The sequence below is a fragment of the Heptranchias perlo genome, chromosome 11 (genome assembly GCF_035084215.1).
Source record: "Heptranchias perlo isolate sHepPer1 chromosome 11, sHepPer1.hap1, whole genome shotgun sequence".
NCBI classification, from domain to species: Eukaryota; Metazoa; Chordata; class Chondrichthyes; order Hexanchiformes; family Hexanchidae; genus Heptranchias; species Heptranchias perlo.
This window is the reverse complement of record NC_090335.1, coordinates 61,658,739-61,672,438: the sequence shown is the minus strand read 5'-3', so window position 1 is coordinate 61,672,438 and position 13,700 is coordinate 61,658,739. Positions and strand designations below refer to the sequence as shown.

Here is a 13,700-nt window from a genome sequence, read left to right as displayed (position 1 = left end):
CCTAACAGGACCCACCAAATACCAATATCTGCGCCAGTGCACGGCTGGATATGATGTGATGGTGCGCCCTCAGAGGAATGAGGTCCTCTGAGGAATTGCCCTCTTCCATGGCGCATGCCTCCTCATCAATCCTTGAAGGCCCTGGAAAAGAACATAAAGCAATATTAAGAATCATTGCAGAAGTAATGTTGCGATGAGCATACTGAGGTGTGCAACAGGTCAATCATTGATAACATCAATTCATGATGTGTGTGAGGGATGTTAAAGTTCTGTCACCAGCCATTTGTGGGGTGCCAGTCTCGCCATCTCCGACAGCCAGGCATTCAACTGTGTGGCTGAGCTCCAAGGTCAGCTCCGCCTCTGTCAGGTGCACTACTTATGGTGGCCCCCCCCCCCCCCCCCCCCAGTTCTACTCTCCCGTGCATCTTGCACTCTCTTCTATAAGGGGAGAAAGAACAGACGTGTGAGTGAGTGACGGTGACGTGGTCATCTGATGGATGCATTGCTTTGGGTGAGGCTGCCAATGAAAGAGATGCATCAGAGGGTGAGTATCAGACAGATTTATCACATTGCATCAGGATTGGGGTGAGTGGCAGCGGTGGGTTCACAAATGGGGAGATGAGGAAGTGCACAGAAAGTGAAGGTAAGTTGATAATGAGAATTAAGTGGTTGTGAGGAGTAACGTGATGGAGTTTACTTGGGGGGGGGGGTGGTTAATATACACCACAGGATGTAGGTGAATCAGTAACTATACCCACATTTCTTGATCTAGTTAGGTAATTAAAGCACTTCCTGCATTGTACCCATGACCTTACCACTGTGCTCCTGCTGCTCAGCTCCTCTGCCACCTTGAGCCAGGCGTAGTTGGTGGCAGAGGCAGGGCGCTTCCTCCAATCAGCCAGGTACAGATGTCCCTCCTGCTCCTCACACAGGCTAGTCGCAACTCAAGCAAAGAGTCGTTAAGCCGGGGTGCTGCCTTAGTACTTTGGTTCTCCATATCTGCCAATTCCTCCTTTCTCCCTCAAAATCCATGGTTGCAATGGCCCTTTAAATACTCCAGTTCCCAGCACATCATTCGGGTGCGCAGTACGCTCATTGCGCAGCTTGGAGACGTGAAACCCGGAAGTCACATTAGGGACCTTCAATTGAGTCGTGATCGCTCGAGCCAACGCATGCAAAATTTTTCGGGGTTTCCCACGCGACTATTCACCTCCCACTGCTGAGTTCCCGCCGCCATGTTGAAATTATGCCCAAGATTCAGTTCATTTCTAAAAGAATCCAACTTCTCAACTTCAATCTCTGTTCTGTGTTGAATTAGCTGATCTTAGTGGGGGTGGTGATAGGGAGACAGTGCAACTGACTTCAATTACCCCAGGGCTAGAGAGGGGAGAAAAATCATCTAGGGCTCCTGCTCCTGATCATAAACCACTAACCTATGCTGGAAAATGGGCTTGCGGGATGTTCGCTGGGGATAGGTTCAGGCTTGGCTGTGTGACGCCCCTTACACAGTTGAATAGCCTGATGACAATCACTGTTCAAACTTATACATAAAGAGATAAAGGGTGGTTGAGCTGCTAAACCAACACCACTAAAAATACAAATTATCTGGTCATTATCACATTGTTGTTTGAGGTAGCTTGCTGTATGCAAATTGGCTGTCATGTTTCCTACATTACAACGACACTTCAAAAGTACTTCACTCCCTGTAAAACACTTTGGGACGTCCTGAGGTGATGAAAACCACTATATAACAACAAAAACAACAAAAACTTACATTTCTATAGCCCATTTAATGTAGTAAAACATCCCAAGGGGCAAGTCTTTCTGATTTTAAAGGGCCCCCAGTGCTCATGAACCTATACTCCTGCAGAATCAGGACCATCAAGAGAGGAAAAGAGAAATCAAAATCGGGAGAGATGTAAAACGGGCGGCCGATTCACTATCACTCGTTTTGAACTATCGGACAAAGTCAAGATCTACCCCAGCGAATCTAGTTAGTTCAATCTGTTATGTCACAGATATTTATTTTTGGACAAGGAAAAAGCGTTGTTGAATTTGATCATAATTTTGCAGCTAACACATGGGTTTTAACCGGTGGGGGGGTAATTTTAACCTAACCTTCCTGGCAGGAAACTGACAGGATCAGATAGGCCTCCCATTTTACACCCCGCCCAATTTAACTTTCCATTGACTTCAACGGGCAGTTGATCCGAATCTGTCAGTTTCCAGCTGGGCAGGTTAGGCTAAAATGACGCCCCTCCCTAGTTTCAGTGACTTGTGTAGTGGTTATGAATGCCCAGAAATTGCTCTGACCGGCAAACCAACAGTGCTCACCGCTCCATGGATTTATACTAACCCACTAACTTACCGCGGCCTTTACTGCGGGCACTTCCTCTAATAGGAAGTGGAGAAAATCCCAGCGTTAGGAGCTAGGACCCATGGGAGAAGCGAGAGCATCACTCTCTCCCCTCGACTAATCAGATTGCAGCATTTTTGTCATGCTGCAAACAGTTTCTGCAAGCTTGGAATGTAAATTCCAGGAAGTGAAAGGTACAAAACTAAAATCATTTGTAAAAACAGTCATGGACAGCGAAGAAAAGAGAGGAATTGAAATAATTGAATTAAATAAAGAGACAGAAGGGAAAAGTTTTTTTAATGACCAAGAACTATTAAAATAAGGAGTAATGAGACTCCACATTTTTAGAAGTTAATTTTTAGTTGTTTGGCAGTCCTTAAGACTTGGTTTAGACCTGGTGTTTTTAAGTGTACCTGTTTTGTGGTGATATTCGTTACATTCCAGCTGGGCAGAAGAGCAAGTTGGCCCTGGTCCATTGATTCCACTGATTCCAGCTGGCAATACCCCTTTAATTCGAAGCTGTCGTATCGCCGGTGAACCAGGAGGAGCAAGTTTGGGATTTCCGTGTTTGTCTGCGCATGTGTAAAATCCAGAACTTGCTCCTCGATTTCGCCACCAACAATGGTGAGCGCTGTCGAACTCACCGTTATCTTTTAAGCAATTTCTGGCCCAAAGGGAAGTCTGGTGAAATGTATCATTACCTATAGTCTGAATAACTTTGCTTCCCACCCCTTTCGATATCTGTGACCCCTTTTCCTCTTTTTTACTCCTTCCTTTCAATAGACTGTGGTCTCTTCAATGAGACGATGACAAACTATGCTAGTTGGTGAGTTTGGTGATGGTAACCGTACTTTTCACGGGATTGTTGGAATGTAATTGACCAGTTTTACTTAAGTTTGTCTGTTATATCCAAACTAAATGTTATCTCCCTTTTGTTTCTCCTGCTTGGAACTGGGACATATAGACTGTATCAACAGATTGCAATCTTAAACTCCGTTGGCAATGAAAGCACAGTGTTACAGCAGGAAAGACAGATTTATCTCAGTCTGATTTGAATCTATTCGTAGAACAGTTGCTTCTAGACCAGTAGCAGGAGATGAGATATCTTTACTTCAATCTAGTCACCAACAACACCCACCCACAACATTTCTTCTTGATATTTTTGCTTCTAAACAGCTTTTCTGGTTCAGTACAAATCTAAACTTTAACTAGAGTGTGCCTCCACCCCACTCCACTTAAAAATTAACCACACTCATCAAACATGTTGTTGATGGTTTCAAAGGTCATCTCTACAGTTACTTCAAACTGAAAATGTGGAGGCGTGAACACCATCGTAGTTACATTCTATAAGCTGATTTTTTCATCCTTCAAGGACAGTGGAAAGAACCATTGTAATTGTCCCTTGGGTCAGCCCGAACTGTATCCACAGAATTATGTTAACTCAGTGCAGGTAAAATACCTGATTAATAATCAGAAATCTATTGCAATTTCTACAGTAAAACAGTTTGTGAGGAGATTTCAAGGCGTGATCTTCCTCGTTAAATTTATATTATACTAGACACACCTGTCTAGAGGAGATATCACAAGTCTTCATGCTAGGTTTTATTTGTTTCTTCAACTACAAACATTTTTTCAACACGATTCCAATTTATATGTCATATGCCATCTCGAAGTATTCCAGAAAACCATTGTCGTGCATTAGTTCGAGGGCACAGGGTTGATCATTTACTAATGCATTGATAATTCTCTGACATAGCCCACTGATACTTTGATCAGAACGGGCTGCCAGTTAGGCTTCACATGCTGCTGTTGGCAGCTGAATTATCCAGAAGTGGGGGTTATCATTTTAGCTTTTTCTTGTTCCAATTCTTTCTCCAGCTGTCCCGAAAGCAGTGGCTCATGTTGGGGTATGGTTCCACAGGCACCAGCTGCCCTCTGGTATGTAGGCCAAGTGGCCACAGTTCAAGTGTGAATGATATGAAAGCTCTTCGGGTGAGTGTCTGCAGGCCATTCTGCCGAGGGTAATATGAAAACTGAGCCCAATCCTGCCCTCATCCAGAATCTGCACGCAGAATCACACGTAGTGATTGTGACCTGGCATCCCAGAATATCTTCCCCGAACTAGCCCAACCGTCAAACTCCAACTTTTGTCTTGGCTGAGGTTAGCTAATTCAGCACAGACCATGGATATAACCTGGGACCTTTCTGACTGTCATGGCTCAGTGCCATACCACATGGACCATTCACCCATTGAGCCATCCACGTAGATGAAGTCTTCGACGCAATTTAGGTAGATATAACCAAAGCGCTTAACTTTTCTCATATAAATGCTTTCTGTTGGATAATTTTCAATGAGTCAGAGAAAGTCAACATATTTTGATGGAAAATTCGACACGTGAATTGTGAAATATCAAATTGTCAAATACATTAACATCAAATAAAGTCTGCAACTAGCTGGAAGGAGGAGATGTTATTTCTGAAGTTGGAACCAGCACATACGCCAGGCAGCAAGATCCACAGGCAGCACACGCACAAAAGAGAAAAAGCATATGACTTACGTTATGCAGACAAAACATTGTTAAATTTTGAATCAGTCGTCATCAGCATATTCGAATAATATAAAAATATAGGTAGAACAGCTTTGTTAGTCATCAGACGGAAGAATAATTTTCTCCAATTGCATCTGCTTCTTGTTGCATGGGTATTTAATTACTGCTTTCATAGCAACCTGCTGGCAGCTGGCTTATGTGTCTACAGTGAAATATATAGGGATGGTTCCAATTACACTGTTTTCTGTCTTAATCCAGAATCCAGACTACTGTACTGAAGCTGTCGTGGCTCATAGCTGTTGCAAAATGTTTTTTTGTTATGGTATATAGGTGGGAGCCAAAGAAGGCTGTTCGTTTCTCTTTTTTTCTGGCAACAGGTTGTTACGGAGAGATTTTGGCACTGGAGTTAAAATTTCTGCAGTGTGCAATTTGTGTACTCCTGCTGCAGATCTTCATTCTTTTGCTCCTTGATTCTTGGCAATCATCAGGCTAGGACTCAGGGGAAGAGCAGAAGTCAGCAGCATGAGCGCACAAACTGGAACAGATCCGCACTGTGAAAATGTGGATAACTTCAAAATGGATCAAGTTTAGGAAAAACATTTCATATTTAGGCAGGCTTCTATAGCTCCCACTAGTGTTTCAGAATGGGATAATTTTTCAGCATTAAAATTATAGTTAAAAAAAATAGAATCACATAGTCTTAAAGCACAGAATGGGGCCATTCGGCCCATCGTGTCTGTGCTGGCTCTTTAAAAGAGCTATACAATTAGTTCCACTCCCCTGCTCTTTCCCCATAGCCCTGCAATTTTTTTTTCCTTTTTAAGTATATATCCAGTTTCCTTTTAAAAGTTACTATTGAATCTGCTTCCACCACCCTTTCAGGCAGTGCATTCCAAATCATAACAGCTCGCTGTGTAAAAAAAATTCTCCTAATTTCCCCTCTGGTTCTTTTGCCAATTATCTTCAATCTGTGTCCTCTGGTTACCGACCCTCCTGCCAGTGGAAACAGTTTCTTCCTATCAGTGTCTAGAAATTTTTTAACATTTTCTGCTCCTCCTCTCACCTTGCTCTGCTGAAGGTGATTCATGCCAGTCTGTGGTGCCTTGCCATTCTTCATTTGTGAATTGTATAGTGAATATTGCTGTTGGTCTGCGCCATCACATGAGCCTGCTGAACTACCATTAGGAGTGGGAACCCTGTGGTTGGTGTTTTCTATTTTCTCCTGTTCCTCCCCTAACCCAGAGACTGAGGTGAAACTTAACATCCTTCAAATTATTATCTGCCTGCATTTCTTTATTAATTCCTGTAACTGATTAATTTAGCTGATAATATTTTTAAACCAGAAGTTTTCACGTTTATAGTCCAAATTACATACTTTTAGAGGAGTGGATTGCAAAGCTTCTGCTATTTCTACGTCTACCAAAGTGTAGCAATTAAGACTAATAATAGTATCAAATAGTTTACATTTCAGAATACACTCCATGAAAATTAAAAGCATGAAAAGAATTGTACAATCTGACTATTTTTGAGAAGTGAATAAGGTGGTAAACATCTAACCATTTAAAGGCGCATCAGCACCATTTGGAGATGGATTGGGCCCAGAAGAGAGGTACAGCAGTTCTATCACATGCAAGCGATAGCGATGATGTATTTACGACATGTTTTTATAACACAAGTTCTGCCAGTGTGACACAATTACATTATTGTGTGGGATGTTTACAAATAACTTGGGTAACAAGTTATAAGGATTGGCAACACCCTTTTAAAAGCAACTGACCATGACAGTAAAATAAATGCCACTGGCTTTGTTTGAGCATGTTTAGATTTGCGTTGTATCATACAATAGATATTTTTGAAACTTAGTTTTAATATTCAGTAAACATTACAAGTTTGACGTGCTGACCTTATGATAGAGGGAGGGTCATGGATGAAGCAGCTGAAGATGGTTGGGCCTAGGACACTGCCCTGAGGAACTCCTGCAGCAATATCCTGGGACTGAGACGATTGGCCTCCAACAACCACTACCATCTTCCTTTCTGCTAGGTATGACTCCAGCCACTGGAGAGTTTTCCCCCTGATTCCCATTGACTTCAATTTTACTATGGGTTCCTTGGTGCCACTGTCGGTCAAATGCTGCCTTGATGGCAAGGGCAGTCACTCTCACCTCACCTCTGGAATTCAGCTCTTTTGTCCATGTTTGGACCAAGGCTGTAATGAGGTCAGGAGCCGAGTGGTCCTGGCAGAACCCAAACTGAGCATCGGTAAGCAGGTTATTGGTGAGTAAGTGCCACTTGATAGCACTGTCGAGGACACCTTCCATCACTTTGCTGATGATTGAGAGTAGACTGATGGGGTGGTAATTGGCCGGATTGGATTTGTCCTTTTTGTGGACAGGACATACCTGGGCAATTTTCCACATTGTCGGTTAGATGCCAGTGTTATAGCTGTACTGGAACAGTTTGGCTAAAGGTGTGGCTAGTTCTGGAGCACAAGTCTTCAGCACTACAGCCGGGGTGTTGTCGGGGCCCATAGCCTTTGTTGTATCCAGTGCACTCAGCTGTATCTTGATATCACGTGGAGTGAATTGAATTGGCTGAAGACTGGCTTCTGTGATGGTGGGGATATCGGGAGGAGGCCAAGATGGATCATCCACTCGGCACTTCTGGCTGAAGATGATTGCAAACGCTTCAGCCTTGTCTTTTGCACTCACCTGCTGGACTCTGCCATCATTGAGGATGGGGATGTTCACAGAGCCTCCTCCTCCCGTTAGTTGTTTAATTGTCCACCACCATTCACGACTGGATGTGGCAGGACTGCAGAACTTTGATCTGATCCATTGGTTGTGGAATCGCTTAGCTCTGTCTATAGCATGTTGCTTCCGCTATTTAGCATGCATGTAGTCCTGTATTGTAGCTTCACCAGATTGGCACCTCATTTTTAGGTACGCCTGGTGCTGCTCCTGGCATGCTCTTCTACACTCCACATTGAACCAGGGTTGATCCCCTGGCTTGTTGGTAATGGTAGAGTGAGGAATATGCTGGGCCATGAGGTTGCAGATTGTGCTGGAATACAATTCTGCTGCTGCTGATGGCCCACAGCTCTTCATGGATGCCCAATTTTGAGCTGTTAGATCTGTTCGGAATCTATCCCATTTAGCACGGTAGTAGTGCCACACAACACGTTGCATGGTGTCCTCAGTGTGAAGACGGGACTTCATCTCCACAAGGACCGTGCGGTGGTCACTCTTACCAATACTGCTATGGACAGATGCATCTGCGACTGGTAGACCGGTGAGGACGAGGTCAAGTAAGTTTTCCCCTCGTGTTGGTTCGCTCACCACCTGCCACAGACCCAGTCTGACAGCTATGTCCTTCAGGACTCGGCCAGCTCGGCCAGTAGTGATGCTACCGAGCCACTCTTGATGATGGACATTGAAGTCCCCCACCCAGAGTACATTCTGTGCCCTTGCTACCCTCAGTGCTTCCTCCAAGTGGTGCTCAACATGGAGGAGGACTGATTCATCAGCTGAGGGAGGGCGGTCGGTGGTAATCAGCAGGCGGTTTCCTTGCCCATGTTTGACCTGATGCCATGAGATTTCATGGAGTCCAGAGTCAATGTTGAGGTCTCCCAGGGCCACTCCCTCCTGACTGTATATCACTGTACCGCCGCCTCTGGTGAAGCATAACTTCCTGCTTTTTGTAGAATGTGGCCTTCTGTTCGACTTTGAACTGTGTTTCAGATCCTATGTCCTCTTCATCACTAAGGCTGATTGTTTCCACTTCCGCAACATTGTCCGTCTCCAAACCTACCTCACCCCTTTGCCACTGAAACCTCAATACTTGTCGTCATTTCTATTGATTACACTAGTGCTCTCCTTTTGATTAATATGAACTTGTGTAATTGTATTTTGAGGTAACCATCTCCCTGCTGGCCTTTTATCCTCCATCCTCCATAAACTCTAACTTCTCCAACCTCTTCTGAATTTACCCTGTCCTGCACTAAGTCCACTCACCATTGCCCCTATCCTCACTGATGTACATTGGCTCCCCATTCCCCAATGCGTTAAACTTAAAATTCTCGACCTCATCCTTAACTTCTAACATGGCCTCGTCCCATCCCATTTTTGCGTTCTCCTCCCACCCTATATCCCCTCCCTGAACACTCTGTTACTCTGACTCCAGCCTTTTGTGTATATCCCTCTCACTTTACTCCAATGTAAGGAATCTTACAACACCAGGTTATAGTCCAACAATTTTATTTTAAAATCACAAGCTTTCGGAGATTATCCCCTTCGTCAGGTGAATGAGTGAAAGGTTCTCAAATCGCATATCTTATATTAGGCTGGGACAGCATCACACCAATCAAAAGGTGTCGTTGTTGTTCAAACAGGCCAGTCACGGAGAACAGTACGTCCCAGTACACTGAATATACATTGTGTCAATTACACAGACAGAGAGAAAGAGACCCAAATGGTAGAGAGAGAGAGAGAATATTAAAAAACGATAACCTTTTTTCCTTTACTCCAATGTTAGTGGCAGAGTCTTCAGCTATCTGGGTCCTACTCTCTGGAATTGTCTCCCTGAATTTTTCCTTTAAAAGCCTTCTCAAAACCCATTTCTTCACCAAAGCTTTAGGCCACACCTCCTAATCTCTCCCTTGCCCCATCAGCGTCCATTTTTCTTATGCCTATCTGTGAAGTGTCTTGGTACATTTTGTTAAAGGCATTATGTAAATGCAGATTGCTGTTATTACTTATGTAAGTTATATTGCATTTAATGCTTTCCAGGCATCATTGTAGCATATTCTTCTTCTGTTTCTTTAGATGTCCCTGAGTGGCAGCAAAGCACCTCACAACACCAGGAGTCACTCACTCCACCTGCTGTAAGCAGCAGCATAGATACATCCACCCCAGGGAATTTAGATGGGCTGTTTGGATTGGTTGTACTGGGGAATGCACAGAACATGAGTGAAATAAAAAGGGAAAGGCCACTGGATAAAGCCACCCCACCTTGTACTGTAAAGAATGTAATAGAAAATATGTACAGTGTTTTAAAATTGTAATAATGGAATCATAGTGTATACAATCTGCACAGTATTGCTTTGAACTGCTTTGCTGCTTTTTGTGTCCCTTATTTGAACGGTGTGTAAACTGCGTGTATCTTTAAATCTTAAGGAATAAAGTGTATTTTGAAATTTAAATTTTTTTTTAAAAAGTAGAAGCTGTTGGTGAGGCAGAGGAAGAGAAAGATTCTGCTGACTGTAAGACTAGTTGACATCCATCCACAATGCAGAGTCCTAAGACCAGGATCTCATGAGGCTGGTGTTTAATGAAAGGATGCCTTCTGACCACTACCATTTTCTGCAGTCATTAGACAGGGTGCCAAGCACCCTTGAAAGTTTAACAGAAGAGTGGGGGATCCACTCTCCATGTCTATGCATTGGGCACAAGGTCTTTTCAGCATTAGGGTCCACCATGGAGTGTGTAACTTCAGAGATATCAACAGCTGAGCTCCCAATGACAGAAATCCTTTACAGAATGAGTGAATCTCTGCTGGATGAGCACACTGCTGCTATGGAGACCCTGGGCTCCAATCTCCAAGAGGCACTCTTCTCAGGCTTCAACATGCTGGAGATTTGGATGGAAAGAACCATTACCAAGGGCTTCACTAGACTTGTTTCTATTCAGAAGGCTGCTGACATGCAGGTCACTAGAGGTGGTGATGAAGTGCCCACAGGAAGGTGCATTGCTGGAGACTACTGACTCTCAGCCAGCCTACTCAAATGACAGTAAAGGTGCCTGAAAGTGAGTAGGACCAACAGCCACCATGACATTGGACATGACACTAACATTGCAAAGCCATCTCAGTAGAAGGAGACAGAGGGCCATCTGAATCCCAAGAATCTCCCACTGAGACCCAGCAGCCAGCCACCTAGCTTCCTCCTGTCACTAAGGAGCACGAGATTACATTCTGAAGCACACAAATCACACACGATTACCAAGGAGAAGCACGAAGTTAAAAAACAGGCACCACATCACTTGGGGCACAAAATTTGATTGCAAAGTACTTCAACCATATCCAGAGAGTTTTCTTAGGCTGTTTTAAAATAAGGATTTAGCAGATAAAATGAATGGGATCCATGGTAGTTGAGTTAGTCCAGGGACCGATATTGGTGAAGGTGTATTTGACTGGGAACTGTAAATAATTATGGAAATAAGCTGACCTAGGAAATAGCATGCAATGAGTGTACTACATTTCTGGCTAGACTTGGGGAGGACTGCTAATGCATCAGATGGATGAGGCAAAGGAATTGGCTGTGACAATTGTCTGGAAGAAGAGCCAGGCAAAAATGTAGTGAAAAGAAATCTGATATGGCGGCAGGTTTGCAGTTGCAGATGCAAAACACTGCAGTTCCCTGGTGACCTGGGGCCTACGGAGGCAGTTGTCCTCAATCATTGGTAGATAGTTATATCAAGATCTGAAGGCATGGTTGGTGGAATAATGGTAGGTGCAGACAGTATAGCTTAGGTGCCTGATGATCTCCCTGATATGCCTTCAATCATCTTGTGCCACTTCAGCTATGAAATTCTATATTTGGGGTACATCCAAGCCAAACCCCCATTGTAAATTTTACTTTCACTTGCTGTTGCCATGGGACTCTGCAGCTTGCACATAGATACGTCATGACTCCCTAAGCTCCTGTGAAAGTTCATATTGAAAGAGCTTCTTTTCATGTGCCATTTTTAAAATCTGTTCCTGTTTTGCTGAAGTCCCATGAATGACTCAATTATCGTCAACTTTCCACTGCCTAAGTGGGAAAGAAGGGACTTTTTTTGGGGGACATTTAAAAACAAACTTTCCAATAATGAGTAAATAAAAATTGTTGCCTAAAATTTAATTCTGCAAATTCTTATTGATCAAAAATTTCAAAAATATTGAAAAAAAATCACTAAGAAAAACAACAAAGTACTAAAAAGATACTGTAAACAATGCAAAATAAAAATTTCCAAGGCATGTTTCTCTTTAAGAGCTCCATTGCATATGCAAATTCCTTCGAATCCATTCAGAACACACTTTGTAGGGAATGAGTGCAATCCCAGTGCAAAAGCCGAATTTTTAAAAATCAGATATTCAATATTTCTGCATGAAGGGTAAATTTTGTCTTTAACGCTGCTGGTGCAGTTTTATACACCGTGAGTGCACATATAAGCGATTCAGTAACATGTGAAATTTGCCAGTTTGATATCTACAGCAATGATTGCATTCCTAACATAAACATGGTGGGCCGAATTAAGATCCAGTGGGCGCTAAATTGGGCCTTGTAGCGCCCATTGTTTCGGCGCTACACGGCCTCTCCAACATCCAAGACGGCGCACGCACGTTTCCTGTGTGACGTGCGCCAGATGCCATCTTGGTATTGGAGTTAGCACAGGCGCAGATAACGAACGCTGGAATCATGTAAAGTAGGGAGAAAATGGCTTTAATCAGTCTGCAATGCTGATTTAAAGTGATAGACACCATTTTGGGACTTTACACTCAACTCAACGCACAATCTTAACCCCAACCATCTGATTGTGTTTTAGAGTGCCTGGAGGACCCCTCACCAGTGCTATTTAAAGGGACCATGCAAGATTTACAGGTTAGTGGCTGGATTATTGCCTCTGGCTGCTAAGACATTTGTAACTGTTTTTGGAGGTCTCATAGACTTCAATTCTAGGACGTGGGGACATAGCCTAACATTTAGAGCCAGGATGTGCAGGAGTGAAGTTAGGAAATGCTTCTACACGCAAAGGGTGGGAGACGTTTGGAATGCTCTTCCACAGACTGCAGTTGATGCTAGCTCACTTGTGAATGTTAAATCTGAGATTGATAGATTTCTGTGAACCAAGGGTATTAAGGGATATGGGGCTAAGGCAGGTATACGGAGTTAGGTCACAGGTCCACCATGATCTCATTGAATGGTGGAACAGGCTCGAGGGGCTAAATGCCACTGCCACTTGCTGCCTCTTAATATGTGCCACCTTCTCCTGCAAGAAAGCGTGACATGTGTCTGGGTGATGTGCCTGTCGTGGTTGAATAGCTGCCAGTGTGTGTGGCCTGTGAGCTGTGGGTGGGCGGCTTGCAACCGTGGTAATGTGTAAGGGTGAGAGGAAGCATCTGATTGGAAGAGTTGAGCACTGATGGAAAGAGTTTATTGGTATGTGGGTGATGGGGGGGTGTAGTGCGTGGTGCAGTTGGTAGGAGACACCACTTGACAGTTGACCTCACTCACCTTGCCCACTCATGTCAAAGCATTGAACTTCTTCATGCACTGCATCCATGTTCATGATGCTGTGCACCTAGCATTGACTTCGTCCCCCGTTGTCTCCCACTGTCTTTTGAGTATATGTCTGGCGGGGCTCTTGCCCCCCCACCCCCACGGATATAAGATGTCCCTCCTTCTGTCCTCCTCTTGCACACAAGGTCTCTAGCGCATCAGCAGAGAACCTTGGTGCATACACTCTCGCAGGCCTGGTACCAACGCAGATTGGCAGATTGGTGAGGTCTGGCGTGCAGATTGGAGGATGTGGAATTTAGTAGTGCGCAACCTTTATTCAATGTTTTAACATAACTCATCAGTGTGTAAACATAAGGATGGGATCGGCATCTGTGTTTTACGTGTGTGATGTCTGATCTCTGTTCAGACTCCGTACAGACAGTAGACTGTTATTTTCAGCAAATAACAGGTACCAGCTACCTTTAAGAGATTTCTAAGAAACATCCTCCCTTTAAGAGATTGAGCTCCCTCTGGTGGTG

At 43.9% G+C, this 13,700-nt stretch overlaps 2 protein-coding genes across 35 annotated transcripts in view; one reads left to right on the top strand and one right to left on the bottom strand.

The window, feature by feature from the left end:
* Nucleotides 1-13,700, top strand: part of LOC137327419 (uncharacterized) — a 212,061-nt gene that overhangs the window by 26,728 nt on the left and 171,633 nt on the right. For 4 of the 31 annotated variants that reach the window (XR_010964463.1, XM_067993194.1, XM_067993192.1 and 1 more), the window contains exon 3: nt 12,488-12,543. The exons of 6 other annotated variants lie outside the window; for them this stretch is intronic. Coding sequence is in view for 7 of the 25 variants with exons in the window: in XM_067993194.1 (XP_067849295.1) it covers nt 12,488-12,543 (56 nt within the window). In the remaining 18 variants the exon portion in view is untranslated. Of the gene's footprint in view, nt 1-3,139; nt 3,183-3,675; nt 3,807-3,935; nt 4,647-6,364; nt 6,515-6,825; nt 6,949-9,727; nt 10,083-12,487; nt 12,544-13,700 lie in introns of those variants that run through there. 21 more of the 31 variants (XR_010964473.1, XR_010964453.1, XM_067993197.1 and 18 more) reach the window with 16 other exon arrangements.
* The window catches only part of LOC137327421 (exosomal polycystin-1-interacting protein-like), a 45,948-nt gene that overhangs the window by 7,275 nt on the left and 24,973 nt on the right, over nt 1-13,700 (bottom strand). The window contains exon 1 of one of the 4 annotated variants that reach the window (XM_067993201.1): nt 5,969-6,131. The exons of 1 other annotated variant lie outside the window; for it this stretch is intronic. The gene's annotated coding sequence lies outside the window, so the exon portion shown is untranslated. Of the gene's footprint in view, nt 1-3,920; nt 4,666-4,914; nt 5,396-5,968; nt 6,132-13,700 lie in introns of those variants that run through there. 2 more of the 4 variants (XM_067993202.1, XM_067993204.1) reach the window with 2 other exon arrangements.